At 35.7% G+C, this 16,963-nt stretch overlaps 1 protein-coding gene across 2 annotated transcripts in view; it reads right to left on the reverse strand.

Moving 5' to 3' along the window:
• The window catches only part of CHL1 (cell adhesion molecule L1 like), a 201,244-nt gene that overhangs the window by 3,246 nt on the left and 181,035 nt on the right, over window positions 1-16,963 (reverse strand). For both annotated transcript variants that reach the window (XM_086697580.1, XM_025921675.2), the window contains exons 18-26: window positions 16,066-16,136; window positions 12,886-13,108; window positions 11,594-11,709; window positions 11,257-11,461; window positions 10,929-11,051; window positions 7,905-8,084; window positions 4,063-4,224; window positions 3,288-3,419; window positions 1,269-1,341 (exon numbers count right to left, since the gene is read on the reverse strand). In XM_086697580.1, coding sequence (XP_086553706.1) covers window positions 1,269-1,341; window positions 3,288-3,419; window positions 4,063-4,224; window positions 7,905-8,084; window positions 10,929-11,051; window positions 11,257-11,461; window positions 11,594-11,709; window positions 12,886-13,108; window positions 16,066-16,136 — 1,285 coding nt within the window. The remainder of the gene's footprint in view (window positions 1-1,268; window positions 1,342-3,287; window positions 3,420-4,062; window positions 4,225-7,904; window positions 8,085-10,928; window positions 11,052-11,256; window positions 11,462-11,593; window positions 11,710-12,885; window positions 13,109-16,065; window positions 16,137-16,963) is intronic.

Here is a 16,963-nt window from a genome sequence, read left to right on the forward strand (position 1 = left end):
CTGGGCGTTGCAACTCTCTTGGCTGCAGTACACAAAGGACCTGATGGAAAACAATGCCATCTCAAGTACAAATGGCTAAGAAATGGGGACGGTGGTGGAAAGAGGAAGATGGTGACCAAAAACAGCAGAATGAGAAGTTTAACACAATCTCAAGAACTCCCTCCCTCATTCGGATATCCTGCAATTCCTCCCAGGTCTGGCACGCTTTTTTTTAAATTTTTTTATTTTTTTAAGAGAGAGAGAAAGAGAGCAAGAGAAGGAGAGAGGGACAGAGGGAAAGAGAATCTTAAGCAGACTCCATGTTCAGCATGGAGTCAGATGCGGGGTTCGACCCCACAACCCTGGGATCGCGACCTGAGCTGAATCAGATGCTGAACCCAACCGAGCCACACAGGAACCCCATACACGTTTTTGTCTTAAGTTTGGCCATGCTCTACCCAGTTGTTAATAGTAACACAACCCATTTCATCTATAAAACCTATCTTATCTCTTTTGGATGATCCTTTATCAGCATCCCTCCAGGGCTGACAGAGCTGCTCTTCTTTTCTCTGCCCTCTCTTATTCTCTTTACTTAATTACAGTGATTTGCATAGGTAAGTTTTTCCTCTGCAGACTGGGTTCATCTAGAGGACAGGATGTGTAACTTACTCACCTTTGTAAGTAAATAAAGGTATACAGAATACATGTTTATGGACATAAACTGAATACAACCTGGGTTCCTAATGGCCATGCTAGAGATTTCAAGATGTTTTAGAAACTCCAAATAGATAATCACTCTAAATGAAAATGGTATCCTTTGCATTGCACACAGAGCTTTAAGAAAAGTCTTCTAACACTCACATCTACCTAGATTGCAGTTACACCCACCTGTGCACCCAGAAGTTTGGTTACTATCACTCAAGTAGATCCTATTTTTACAAACCATTGCTTTTTTTAAAGTGTTCATTTATGTCGAGAGACAGAACGTATGGGTGCAGAGAAGTCACAGAGAGAGAGAACCCCAACCAGACTCCACACTGTCAGCACAGAGCCTAACACAGGGCTTGATCTCACGAACTGTGAGATTATGATTTGAGTGGAAATCAAGAAATGGACGCTTAGCTGACTGAGCCACCCAGGTGCTCCTACAAACTATTCTTTAAAAAGGCACTACAAGATAGTAGTATAAACTTTATTTTAACAAGAAGTACTTGTTTGTTTTTGTATTTTTAAGCTTATAACCTCATGAGTGCATGTTTTAATACATTTTGAGAAAGGACACTGTTTACCTGTATTCACCAAAAGTTTCATCTTTTACTGACTGAACTTCTGGATCTGGATGCAGATCTTCCTTTTCTTTCACTAAAACACAAATAGAGGGGGAAGTAATACAAATAATTTTTAAAGACATATTAATAATGTAGTTAAAGATAGATCATCAGTAAGAAGCACTGCTCCAGTTCTTAGATACTAGCGAGTCAAGGTTTTTTTTTTTGTTTTTTTGTTTGTTTGTTTGTTTGTTTGTTTTTTGTGGTTGTATCTACAACCCATCAGTTACCTCTTTGTTTAAGCAAAAAAGGAAAAGGAGTTCCTGGATTCTCCTGATTTGTCATCAGAATTACAGCCTGTTGCAAACCATCGTGTGGCTATTCAGTATTATGTGGGCAATGAGTCTTACTGGAAGAGTAAAACTTAGTTACGGTTTCTTAGGGAAGACCAAATTACTAGATCTACATTGTACTAACCAAAACTTTTTGAAGATGCCACGGGATCATACCAGATCTATGTCACTAAAGTGAGTCAAGAGTCAACCTTTGACCGTCCTCTTCTCACTCATATTCATAATTGCCTCAAATAATCAGAATATTCAGGTCTATCTACGGTGACATTTTAAATTTGATTTATTCTAAGTAGTGGGACACAGGACAACTAGGAAAACTCAAACAAAAATCCTTCATGGCATCTTGTACTTCTACTTGCAGAGACCTAAAAGATTCTTTTACCCATCCTACAATGTGAACTGCTGACTTTTTTTTTTTTTTTCTTTTCCATCATTCTTTAAAATTTGGATAGGGCCACACTTCACAAGAGACTATTTGTTGGGGATACTCAGAAGAGGATGTTCTATCTCTTTAAAATTTCCAATTAACTAACTCAGACATTCATTAATTATTGAAAATCTACTTCATAATAATTCAGGGTTCACAGGAAAAAAAATGAGATGGGTAATTACATAAATTCCCACACATACATTTTAAAAAAATTTTTTTTTAACATTTATTCATTTTTTTTGAAAGGCAGAGAGAGACAGAGTGCGAAGGGGGGAGGGGCAGAGACAGAGGGAAATAGAGAAACAGAAGCAGGCTCCAGGCTCCGAGCTATCAGCACAGAGCCCGAGGCAGGGCTAGAACTCACGGACCGTGATATCATGACCTGAGCTGAAGTCGGCCATTTAACCGACTTAGCCACCCAGGCACCCCTCCATGCATACATTTTGTAAAAATTTAGAAATTATGCTTTTGTTTGTTTGAATGTTCAATATACATATCTGTTCCCAATAAATATTTGCTAGATGAATCATAAGCCAATAAAAGAACTTCTCACTAATCTGAACATCATCAAACTAATAGGAGGAGGTTCTAAATCTTTCCCGTTATGTAAAAGCATCTTGAATGCTAATAAGAGCAACAACACAATATGGATAGCTGAAAAAGATCAAATAAATTTGAAAGTTGAATTAAAGCCAACCATTATTTAATTATGATGGTTTTTATTTATGTTTTATGTACATTAATGCAGGAGCCAGTGTATTCAATATATGTCATGGTCATAAGAAAAGCATTCCCAGCCATGGTTAACTCTAACAAAGCTGGCTGACGGAGTCACGACTGTTAGAATATGCTAGTGCATGCATTCTCTGCACCATAAATATGTGGCAAGGCTTGCTATAAATGGGTCCCTTCCTCTTAAGACAAACTGTATGTGTGTGGCGTAGTGATTAGTGTTCTCAACATCTCTGATACTTTACAGACAGAAAGTAGAAGCTTGGAAATATGATAAGCTTCCTTAGAGACTATCTAAATACTAGAAAGTAGAAAACAAGTAACCATCTGAAAATAATATTCTGGACCATATATCCTTTGGTTAGTTAATTTAGGATATTTTTTCCTTTCAGTACACTGCATATCTAATGTGCTAACATAAATTTGACTTAAATGTGTAACTTAAAAAACAAAAAATGTGTCAGAAGAATGCCTCCTAGAAAATACTATTTAATAACTTCATAGGATATTAAGAAACAGCTTTACCTGAATACTTTCCACCTCTGTTCCTCTTCACAAAGCAAACAGTTAACAGGATTAGTGTGAGAAGAGCAATCGCACACATCAATCCAATAAACCAGCCTTGAGTGGAGATGTCATCATATAAACCAGCATATTCTGTTGTATAAAGAGAAATCACACACTGAACACTAGAAACAGGCTTTGGGATTATGCCCCTTGTGGGAATATGAAACATATTTTTTAAACATACAAAATAGCATCCGTTTTATTTTTCCTTTCATTGACCCTTGAGGCAATGTGATTTAAAGGACATTTCACTGGAAGAATACTGATAAATCATTGCAGTCTCTATTTAGAAAGAGCCCTCTCAAGCTACATTTGACTCAGAGGATGAAAACCAAAAAGGGATAGTGGAGGCAGATCAAGTGAAATACACAGCAGCACAAGCAAGCAAAAGCACAAGCTGGCTTGGTTATATGCAGATTGCCAGGGAGTTTCTGTGGGGCTTATGTTGTTTTGTTTTTCTTTTTAGTTTTTGTTATCAACATGTGTTAATTGGCAGGAGGTATTTTTAGTCAACTAGTCTGGTAAAAATGATAAGGAATATGTTGGAACTTTGTGGAACATTCTTCATTTTGATAATTTAAAAATGGTATGCTAAAACAAATGGAAACTATTACCTTTATAGCTAATGTACTCCACATTTTTATCTTTAATACAGGAAGTAGGTAAAATTTAAAAATCTACAAAACATAGATTTATTGTCTAAAATTGCCCCAAATACAATCTCATGTCTCACCTCTCCCTCTGGTCTCAATTACATCTTCAAAAATGCTATTGTTATCAACCCAATTCTTAGTCAAGAGGCGAACTATATGTTCAGCTCCAGGCTCAAATACCTCTACCAGGTGAGTCTTTTGAGTAAGATTTACTCCTTCTGATATCTTCCCGATACTTTTACCTAAGAAATGCACAGAGTTAAATCATATAAATTGTAATTGTTGAAAAACAGGACATGAAAAGTAAAAAAAAAAAAAAAAAAGTTAAAAAAATCCTGTTATTTGAGAGGAAAGCCATTTATAGCACTTATTTCTCAGAGAGTTTTTGAATTATCAGGAGATCAAGAACATCAACATTTCAAGCTTTTCTTCCTTAATACACTGAAATTGAGTAAATGCAATGAACTTATTTCATGTCCTTTAAAGATGATGTACTTGTTGATGAAATGGCACTATATGAATGGTTCGAAACCAAACACAGATTTCAAAAAATTATACAATGTCACTTTGTGCATTATGAACTTTCTCAGGCCTAGCAGGAAACTGAACATGGCCATTTTGGCTTGGTTTTGAAAACAAATGGCATTATAATTATATGTGTGTGTGTGTGTGTGTGTGTGTGTGTGTGTGCATACACACACACACACACACACACACACACACACACACACACACACACATATATATTTGCTTTGTTCTTCTCCATCAGTACTGATGGAATAGCATTATAACATGGTTATATCTTATATACTTGAAATTTGCAGACACATAAGCAGTTTTATAGGTACATAAAGTACAGGTTTATAGGTACATTTAAATGAAATGCACTGGGATTTTTAAAATATTGTAAGACATTAATACTTAAAAAAAAGAAACATGAGTAGGGCAATATATTAATTGTAGAATCCTACAGAAGTTAAAAATATGAGTCAAGTGTAATTAAAGGTACATTTGATTTCTGAAGTTGCAACAAAATATGCAAAATATCTTTATATTTGATCCACAGTTTTGCTAAGAATCAACTCAACATAATAAATGTAAACCAGAAAGTGTTAATAATTTACACTGGAGATAAAATACTGTAATCCATGTTGAGAATATTAAAAGTTATGAAACCCTGTTTCAAATGGGTATATGTCACACATTAAAATTTGGCTATAACTTTTAACCATTGAATACACATTGATGATATAGTTACTGGTAACAAAAGGGCTTCATTAAAAAATGTCACCATGGGAGAAGTAAGGCTAATTATATTAGTTGAGCAAAGCCTTTAAGATTGAGCACCAGTGGAATAGAACACAATTAATCTTGACTTTGAAAAACAGAAATATTAGTATAATATTAAGTAGTGCAAGCTTTTGAACAATAGAGCAAAGCAAGTGTTTTGTTCAAACCAATAAGGACACAAATATTTCTGAATAGCTCCATCATCTTTCCCCTCTTAGACTATGGAATGTGAGCCACCTGAAAATCAGAGTGACAACCAGAAAATAATCAGAAAAAAAAATGCTTGTGTATCAAATCCCATTCTCTGAACAAATGCCAGATGACCTTAAAATGTGCTATCTAGGCAGAGCAAGAAGAAAGATACAGAGAAATAGATTCTAATTTGCACAAAAGTTATTTTTAGAGTGTTGTGATATCAAGCTTTGTCTCCTCAGTGGAAATATATATGTATGTTTCCTTTTTCAGAGATCAGGCTGAAATCCAGTGGCAAAAAGAGATTATAGTTTCTTTCCTGTAAATATGGCAAGATATGCCTATAGAAGAGAAATCAGTGTCAACTGGGGAAGGGGCAGTAGCTGAAAATGCAGAATCCTGAAAAAGAACACAAACATACTAGTAAGGAACATTTTCAAATTACTGAGACATAGGGCAGTGAAGAAATATGCTGTAAGATACTCAAGCACATTAGCTACATCTTTAATTTGCAAAGAAGATGCCACATCATTTATAAAATCATACCAAGAGCATTTTCCATTAGCTAAAAACATTTTCAACCATGAAAGTGACCAAACCCAAATTCTCTAAATAATTCCATATATGCATATGGTGACTATAACTCTTCTAAGAGGATTTTGTGAATTTTTTTCTTACCTGCTGCAAATTAGCAATGATGGGATTAGCATTTCTCCTGCATATTATGGTCTTGATTCTAACAAAATAGCAACCCTCTCCATGCCTCAAACTCTGTTTTGAAAAATATGGAAGTTGCACATTTAGATTACTACTATTCTGATTTCTTTTCCTTGTATGGAACACTTGATGCCAGTTTGACCTCTTAAGAAATGAGATCCTTTTTGTTACTAAAAAGTTTTCAATTACCATTAAAAAAAATTTTTTTAATGTTTATTTATTTTTGAGACAGACAGAGACAGAGCATGAGCAGGTCAGGGGCAGAGAGAGAGGGAGACAAAGAATCTGAAGCAGGCTCCAGGCTAAGCTGTCAGCACAGAGCCCAACACGGGGCTCTAACTTGTCAACTACGAGATCATGACCTGAGCCAAAGTCAGAGGCTCGACTGACTGAAACACCCAGGCGCCCCTCAATTATCATTTTTAAATCTCTCTTTTGAGTTCTTCATTCAACATGGTGTCTCGTTTGTTCATGGGAATAATTTGTGGGTTTCTTGGGAGAAACTATTTGAATACATACACTTTTCCCATAAAAGGGAGCTTTGAGTATTTAGGGTATCCGAGGAAAACATAAAGCCTTCACCGTGTAAATACAGTAGGAACAATAAGGAGAAACAGATAATAAAGATCAGAGCATAACCATTCATACACAGTTATTTTACAGTGATTCATATACACTTGGATATATTTTAAAATAATATACATACTTTATAAGTTACAATTTAGTCTTTCCCATTGCTATTGCCTTTTTCTATTGAATCTACCTTTCTTTTCTGATCTAAAATTTGGAAAAGCATCCAGAGCAATGGCTAACATACAGTAGAAAATAAACAAATGATTATATTTCCCTTCCTGCCATCTCCTTTTCCTTCTTGTCTTCCTCAAATATCCTTCTAGGTCCAATCAACTTGAATCCTATACAAAGCCCTCTTTTTTAACTTATATCTGTGCAGCAGTTCCTCTGTTTCATTTCCATTTTTTGGCCCTAACTTCTTAATTTCTCTCCTTTTAAGCTTAGCAAAAACACTGCTAAAATTATAATTGCTGAAACAATTTGGGAAGGAAAATGGGTCTGAGTTGGAAAAAACAAAACAAAACAAAACAAAACAAAACAAACCAGAAAAGTGCAACTGAATTCGCAGACTTACACAAATGAAACCAGAGATTGATGGGTCATTTCCAAGTCAGTATTTGACATCAACCAGTAAACAGTTAAATTAAATTGATACATGAATCAATATATATACACGCGTGTGTGTGTGTGTGTGTGTGTGTGTGTGTGTGTGTGTGCGCGCGTTTGTATGTATGTCTATATATATGAGTCAAGACATGGAAGTTAAATGTATTAGATCATTGTTACAAAATGTCTACCAGGACAAGAGGCAAAATTTTTTCGTTATGAAAAATTTCCGAAAGAAAAATATCCCTCTACTAACCTTATGAATAACTTCATGGACTTACATACTCCTATTTTAATTAAGTAAAATTATAGTCCCTGACCTTATATACACTGAGGCTATAGTTTCATGCTGTTGTGTAGAAATCCATAAATTGAGTCAATGTGAACTTTACACACAAGAGAAATAAATTTTGTATCTGTATCAGTGGAAAACAAAAGGTCAAACAGATTGAGACCACAATCATTTCTAATTCACAAGGGATAGCATGGTATGTTCCCTTCAGAGCAATTTAAAAAACAGCATGCAGGAACCTCTTGCACTTACTCCCTTCTCCTAATGTGGAGCCTTCCTCTGTGATTGGTTTTCCACAGCCCTTTGAAGTGCAAGCCCTCAAGTAGAATTTGTACTTGGTAGTCGAATTGAGGTTTGAGAGACGCCAGCTGGGCTTTGATGGGGTGGTAATGTTGATATCATTTAGTTCTCCAAGTTCATAGGTGTCATTTACTAAAGAAATAAACATGAACAGCAATGCCTTAGATTTCATACTCTTAACATTTCAACTTGTGTTGTTCCTTATTTTTGATTCTGTATACACTTGTGGTATGCAAGGCACTACCTTAATGATTAATGGCCAACAACTTACTCAATTCTATGATGTGGACATAATTATTATTACAATATCATACATGGGAAAATTGAGGTGTAGCAAGAATAAACACCGTGCCTCAATCCAGAGCTAGTAACTCGCAAACCAAGATTTGAATCCAAACCACAGCCTTTCTACTCCAGAGCCCATGTTCTTGATCACTCTGCCACACTGGAGCGAATCACTCCACTGTCATTATACCTATTAAAAATGATGGACTTTCCTCCCATATTATATATTCATTGAATCTTTCACGTAAGCGCTTTTAATCTTTTAGCAGAATAATTTGGACAATGTTTTGTCCAAATTCATTTAATTAAAAAAAAAATTTAATGTTTATTTATTTTTGAGAGAGAGAGAAACACAGAGTATGACCGGGGCAAGGGTAGAGAAAGAGGGAGATACAGAATCTGAAGCAGGCTCTGAGCTCTGTGCTGACAGCTCAGAGCCCGACATGGGGCTTGAACCCACAATCTGTGAGATCATGACCTGAGCCGAAGTCAGATGCTCAGCTGACTAAGCCACCCAGGTGCCCCAATGATTTGTTGTCTCCCATGGCTTCTGGTTTAATATGAGACACCAAATAAGTCCTCATTATATGCAGAACCAATAAACTGATTAATAAATTATATATTATAAGATACCTACTATATACTAAGAACTATGCCAAGTGCTAATCAGAAAAAGATGAATTATTAGACAGCATCTTTCAAACAATTTGGACCATCAAGACCATGGGATTTATGGTATTACCATAAATGGGATTACCATAAAAATAGTCCAAGAAACGAAACATATCCCAAAATTGTGCAGCCATTAGTAGCAAGGGAAGGGCTAGAATAAATCCTTTTGATGCTAGTCCAACATATCACATAGGTTAAAAATATATACATATATATACATGCACACACACACACAAACACACACACTCGACATAAAAATGCCTTTTTTTGGTTTATATAGTGCAATTAGATCAATGAACAAGAAAAACAAAGATCCACATGTTGGAAATTAAAAAAAAAAAATCACTCTTCACAGATTTGAGAGCATTCCTATAAAATACCACAAAGTCCATTGAAAAACAACAGTAATCAATCTACAAATTTAGAGAAGTATATAGAGAGCTCTCATACACACAATCAACAACTATTTAGAACATACAAAGCAACGGAAAGAGAGAAGTTATCCAAAAATATTTCAATACCTTAACAGAAAGCAAAGTAAGTGTACAATTACATCATTTGATTAAAAATCCATATATCAAGGAGTATGATAATCACTGCAGTTGTTAACATTCCAGCCTTTTCTCTAAGAACTTGTTTTTTAACAAAAATTTAAATCTTACATACAAATCAACACAAAGGTTGAAATTAATGTTGAATTTCTTTACTCTTCAGATACATAAATCATACCTTTACCAAACAAATTAACAGTTTAAAAGTCTTCAAGTATTTCTTCAGTGCTGTCTATATATTTGAAAACCTGTTCATAGAATACTGTAGGCTTAAGAGCTCAGCATGGAGAATCAGACAGATTTAGGCTGGAATCCTGCTTAATACTTACTTTACTACATGGCTCTAGTTAGGTGAACTCTGCGTGCCTCAATTCTGACATCCACAAAGTAGTGAAAATACATCCCTCATATATTTTCCATTTTAATGAAAAAATATGGGGAGAGCACTTGGTACTGATCCTGCTACTGAGCAAACACTCAAAAAATGCTAACATGCTACCTCTACTGGGATTATGCCTGTATCTATGTAACTATATGGCCCAACTCAGAACAGACCTTAGGAGCTAAAACTCATACATGACCTGGATTGCTACAAGCTTTGAACTACCTGGACGCAGAATAGCTCATTGAGACCATCATCAAGATGGCTTTTGCAAGCAGCACAGTCCTAGGGTTTCGGGTATGGAATTCATGTCCTCAAAATCTAAAATTTTCTATGACCTCAGTTCCCTAATTTCCACTTTGAGATGATGCTTAGATGTAAAGACTGTTACACATGGAAGGCACTATGATTAAAAATAACCTGATTTTGTATAAGCGTGTTTTCAACCAAATGTCACAGCAGCACAAGGGCAGAGCCCAGTCTGAGTAATGAGGCAAAACAACTCAAGGCTCACAATACAATGTGCTATACCAGCGGGCTATCCACAGAGGTTTCTACAAACAGAAGTACGCTTAAGGTTGAGGCCAGAAGCATGTGTTGGAGACAAAAGAAGTGCAGGGTGGAAGTTACACGCGCTCTGAATCTCTGTTACCTCATTTACTAATGCTTTTCTTTGGCACGTTTCTTAATTCTCAAAGCTTCTTATGCATAAATATTAAATATATACCCTCTGGTACCTACTGACTTTTCCTCTGATTCAGGGATTGGTAAACCTTTCTGAAAAGAACTATATTGTAAATATTTCAGCCTTTGTGAGCCATGTAATCTCTGCCACAGCTACTCAATTTGGCCACTGTAGTGAGAAAGCAGTTATTGACAAATGTAAATGAGTGGACATGTATGGCCTGTTTCTGAAAACAGGCAGCAGGGCTGGATTTGGTCTGCAAGCCAATTTACAAACCCCTTTGTTGTTAAGGTAGTATGCCAGCTTACAAACCACCATCATTAGATTCTCAGAATAGCAAACCAAATACTCAACCAGTAATGAAATATTAATAGGTGGACCCAATTCAAATTTCTGCTTACTTATCTGATACTGTAATAGATAGCCAGTTAAGTTTCCATTCAGTTTCTTAGGTAGTCCCCAGGTTAAAGTAGCAGTGTCTTTATCAACTTTGATGACCTTCAGAAAAGCTGGTTGTTCAGGTACTAGAAAACAGAAGATCAAGAAGAGACACTTATAAATTGGTAAGTTTCTTTTTTTTAATATCCATTAGATTACAGTTTTTTATAGAAATTGAGAAGCTAACTCATATGGAGTACATATTAATTAACTACTAGTAAGGAAGGAAATGTTTAATTTGCCCATGGCATAATTCCCATTGTTGGCATTATTGTCCACTGTTATTCTTACCTCCTTCTGGTGTCTGAAATATATAAGGCTCACTCTCTGGACCAGCTCCTTTGGAATTATAGGCTAAGACTGTTAAATGAAATTCACTAAAGGCATCTAGAGAAGGAACCATTCCATAGTTTCTTTGTCCTGAAAACCTCAGAATGTTTACTTCTTTGGGATGTGTTCTTCCATCCAACAGACTTTTTGTTTTCCACCAATTTATCTGCAATGGAAATAGGAATGCTTTAACATTTTGGCCATGGTGGCAGATGCTCTTGTAGCTTCTTCTGAGATCAGTTCTTATTTGCATTTAAGATATTTATTCAGCAACAAGAAGAAAATCTATAATAAAAACCTGATATCCTTTTAGATGTCCATGGACTCTGTCCTTTGGAATTGTTGACCAGGAAACTTTAACTAAGGTGCTGTTTATAACATCCACACCATGGATCACTGGAGCTGTATCAGGATCTGTTAAGCACATAAGAATCATGAGTTTTCAATAACCTTTAAATGTGACTGTATCCCCTTTTCAAAAGGTGATTTTTCATAATGCTTAATCTGAGCAAAGCACTCTTAGGAAATCAATTCCAAATGGAACCAAGAGAGTTTCTCAACTCGCAGGAGTTTCAGGGCCCTAATAGGTTTCTAGGAGAAATGCAGCTCTCCAGGCAGGGGCAATGTTACTAGAAACAGTGGCCAGTGAAATACTCTGTGGGTATCTCGCCTTTAGAGGCAGGTGAACTAAACAATGTAACTAAAATTACTTGACAATTTGATCAATCTTTTGGGAACAAAAGCTAACTGAGCATATGCTAAGTGTAGGCAACGTTGGATTGGCTCACATAATCCTGAAAACAATGCAATAAAGTAGTAGTATTATCCCCATTCTACAGAGAACTAAGTATAGAAGAATAAGCCAAATGCAGAGTAGCCAAGATAAATAATATCTTAGTTCACAGTGATGTTTCTGGTGTACTCGGGTAGAAGAATTTAGGTAGCAGGCAAATAAGGAGTTAAGTCATTTCACATTCTCAACCTTCCATTCTTGGATCAAAATATTACTCTGGACACTGGAAGAATAATGAGAGTAATGCCTTAATGACATGAAATAGAGCATCTTTCCTTTTTTCAATAACCTACTTGTTATTATGGTCTAAGTATTTAATAATATGAGCATATCAGTAGTACCTCAAAACTGTGTGTGTGTAATTCTATATACAAATCTCAGTTTGCATCTCATCTGCATGAGGAAGATTCCAGACATACAAGTGAGTGAGGCCAGTGCATGGCAGCAGATGGTTGTTAGGAAGTCTTTGATAAGTAAGGACAAATGTCACTGGAAACCATATGACAGTTATACTGATCAACTAATTACAGTGATGATTACTCATCTTTGATTTTAATATAGAAATGGGTTTACTGGGAAGTTGAATAAAATTAAAACTTTTAACATACTTCCTTACCACTCTATAGTGATCAGCTATCCTACAGTCAACCCTCAAGTAAGAACCAAGTGTTATATTTCTGTTAATCTCCCACAGCTAGTATATCCTCTTTGCATGCAGTAGTTGCTCAAAAATGTTCATCAATAGAAATGCAATATACATGAAAGAGGTGCTTGGCGGTTTCAGGTGTATCACTTACAGTCTTCCCCAGAATACAGAATCACTGACTGAGGCTCAGGGCCAGAGCCAAGGTGATTGACGGCTTGGACCTGGACATCATAAGGAGCGTAGACAGTAGGCGTCATCACGCGCAAGGTGTGGTTTGTGACCGTCTCTTCTTCCCATTCCACGGGGGCTCCCTGTGGCTTCCATGTCACTCTGTACTCTAGTCCTGGTCCATTCTGCTCCATGGATTTCAAAGGCTAAGACAAAAGGTAAGACTCATCTAGTGTGATCACAGATATGCTGAGTCAGAGACGGCGGCAATCCACCCTAAATTGCCTAAGAAACATTGCAATAGAGGGATCGGGTCTTGGAAGATCGTAAACCTCCCCCTGGCTTAGAAACGCTTAGGAAAATTTTTGTCTTTCTCTAAGTTTGAAAGTTAGTCCTTCACCTACCTAAGTAGTAAGGAGCCACAATTTAGATGCCTTGATTATGCTCCTGTGGTTAAGTTTCACTGTTCGTATATGAAAGGATTTACTAAGAAATTCCACAGAGGACTTTTGCTTTTGTCTAAATTTTCCTCTACTATTTCATGACCAAAGAACTAGGAAATATAAAAAGGGCATGATCATGAACTGCATGATTGTGAAAGAGATCTCCCATGAATTTTCAGTCAGAACTCTTTCCACCTGACCCCATCCATCCTTCTCCATCTGCTTTTCAAGAGAAGAGAGAGATTGAGTAAATCCTTATTTCTGGATAATATGCATGTTTACACATTAGCACCTAGAAGATATAGCTCTTCTCTATAATAAAATAACTCTCTAGCTTCTTGACTATTTCGTTAAGACAAAGTGCCCCCCTCCCATTACCAGCTTCCACTATATTTTGCTGTAAAAGAAAATTTAGTGGAGGAATTTCTCGTATAGGAAATTGGCTATTTCCACTCTCATTTTTAATCAAGCATTACTTTAATTAAAAAAAGTTAAAGTGATTTAAACCACCTATTTCATTCCAAAAATGGGAATATGCATTTAAACGAATCTGTTATATAGAATACATAAAAATGTGACTTTAGTCCTAGAGTGTAAGGTTCACTTAAATAAACAGTAATTTTGTGGGTATAGACAAAGCTTCTTGACTCAGTCCAATTTACTAAAATACTCTTTAGATGGATTGGCTGGAATTAGGTTGAAAGGAGTGCTATATCAGCAAAACAATTTCAAGTTACACGGACTCCAAGGTGATTCCTTAAATTAGTTATGAGGGGAAAAAAAATCAAAACAAAACAAAACCCTTCTGAGATTTCAGTCACTGTCTATACTTTGCATTCAAAGTTTTGCACCGAGGTAATTATTACTACCATCAGGATATAAATTCACCAGGGGCTCTAGCAGTGCCCAGATGAATCAGGCCACAAGCTTCTAGTTTCATACCGCAATCTGGAATTACGGTTCCTTCAGCCTCTACCAACAATAAATGTGCACAAATAAAAGTATTCAATTTACACATGTTTTGCTCCAAGAAAAATTGTTACATTTGATAAAGCTCTCTGGCAAATTTTAAAATAAACTGCCACCATAGGTAACACTTTTAAGAAAAATCTTATCTAAATCACCAGGCTCCTGGGTGCCTGGACTCCGGAAGAAGCTGGAGGAATATTTTGTATTTGGCTTTCAGACAACTGGCAACAAAACCACAGCAAATTCTCAAAGAGGCCCCCAACGAAGATAGCAGACGGGAAGGGCAAAAGCAGGGGTGGGGGTCGGGCCCTCTTTTCATCACTGACTCAGCGCAGGGCATCTGGGTAAGGTCATTAAAATGAGAGTCCCAGCTTCTCTGTATGAAACATACAGCTGATAGCATCGAGCTGCGGTGGCCCTTCAGGAGTGCGGACGACTAATGAGCTGATACTGGTATGCCATGGTGTGTTTCTCTGAGGAACCGGCCTGATCATTACATGCTATTATTTTCATCTAACCACTTATAACATCTGTCTGATGGAAATTTCTATGAAACTTAAGAGAGAAAAGGACAGAGACTCTACAAGAATAAGATATTAACATAATTTCAGATTATAAATTAAGTAATTATCAAGACAATGTAGTAGCAAATATGTATGACCACAAATTCAAGGAAAGAAATAATATTCTTGGATATATTTAGATTCTGTGTATTACCATTTGTCTTCAAATTTCAAATTCGCAAACTTTAATTGCACTGAAATGTGAATAATGGGTTAGTGTTAATATAAAAATATTGACTAAAAAACATCAAACTAAGGTTCATACATCCTAAAACCCTTCGCAAAATCGTATCTGGAAAGAGGTTTAGAAATAAAATAGTATATTCCGGCATACATGCAAGAATGTTCTACATTTACATACAATTCAGTGAATTTAATGTTGGAAGTCTATTATTCAAATCACAATGTTTGGTAATCTACTTTCAAGTAGGTTAAATTACTTGTTCATGAATATGTCCAAAAAAAAGGGGGGGGGGGAAATTACCCACTAAGAAGAAATTTAGAAATGACACTCAAAAAAAAGTCATCTGAGCAGATGTGAAATTTCATGCCAAATTCAAAGACGAAAGTCTACTTCATAACCTTTAATAGAGATATATATAGGGGCAAAAAGTACAGTTTAAAGTCCACAGATACCTATGCTGATACCCTAGGTTTGTTGATGTCTAGTGCCAATCACCCTGACCTCAGCTCCTATATCTAGACAAAGCTGTAAATGACAAGGTTGTTCTCGGAATTAGAAAACAGTATACAAAAAGCTTGATCGTGCTTAGTAAGTAGTGGGTATTATTTGGCAGCCATCCTTTAGATATTCATAATGTTTATTAGACCATGTACTAAAATTTAGTGAAAATTTTTGAGTATATTTTTTACATGAAAGGATTGAGAATACTAGTTGTAAAAATACTAAAAAATCTGACAATTTTGATAATTGATCACAATTATATCAACCTTTATAAACTTTACATAATTTACCACTGTTTAACATTCTAATAATATACTAATCACAAAGATCTGTAAAATATACAAATTTAATACATTTATAAAATATACAAGTCTTATAAATTCTTAAATCTTATAAATTCTTAAAAAATATTTTCCTATCCTTACACGTAGCATGCAGATCTAAAGGAAAGAAAAAAAAAAAAAGAACACAAAGTAGTGTATAACACATTAAAGAATACATACCTCCCATTTTATAATCATTTCCTTGGGTTGAGAGGCTTGAACCCTTATGTTTTGTGGATTCTTGTCTGGAGCTGAAAAATTATAAGTATTAAAATTACACTTTCCAATTTTATGGTTCATAGGTAAATCAGCCTGTCATCCCTCCTCCAGCTAAAAACAATTTAAAATAACTTTGATTGTATTTGTTTATTTCTATCTGGCCAAGTCTGTAAAAAGACTTAAGGCAATTTTTCCCCCAGCTTTATGTAATTGACATGTAACATTGTGTAAGTTTAAGGTATAGAGTGTAATGATTTCATAAGTGTGTATGTATGTATATATATACATATATGTATCAAATACATAGATACACATTTTATATTTATATGTATATATTGTAAAATGATTATCACTGTAAGATTAGTTAACCTATCCATGAGCTCACATAAGGCAGCTTTTAAATATATATTTTATTTGGGACGCCTGGGTGGCTCAGTCGGTTGAGCATCCAACTTCAGCTCAGGTCATGATCTCATGGCTTGTGGGTTCAAGCCCCGCATCCGGCTCTGTGCTGACAGCTCAGAGCCTGGGGTCTGCTTTGGATTCTGTGTCTCCCTCCCTCTCTCTACCCTCCTCCACTCATGCTCTGTCTCTCTCTGTCTCAAAAATAAATAAACATTAAAAAAATTTAATATATATTTTTATTTAAAGGGGTAAAATCATACACTTGAAGTAATATAATTATTATTTAATAGAAAGTAGACGGTTCATTTTAGGTATCTTCATTTTAAACCTGCTCTTTAAATTTTTCAACTTGCTTTTTTAAAATTCTTAAACCTACTTTAAAAAAAATTATTTGAGAGAGAGAGAGAGAATCTTAATCAGATTAAGATTAAGAGAATCTTGGGGCGCCTGGGTG

Source organism: Puma concolor, chromosome A2 (genome assembly GCF_028749965.1).
Source record: "Puma concolor isolate L17-30 chromosome A2, mPumCon1.1.hap2, whole genome shotgun sequence".
NCBI classification, from domain to species: domain Eukaryota; kingdom Metazoa; phylum Chordata; class Mammalia; order Carnivora; family Felidae; genus Puma; species Puma concolor.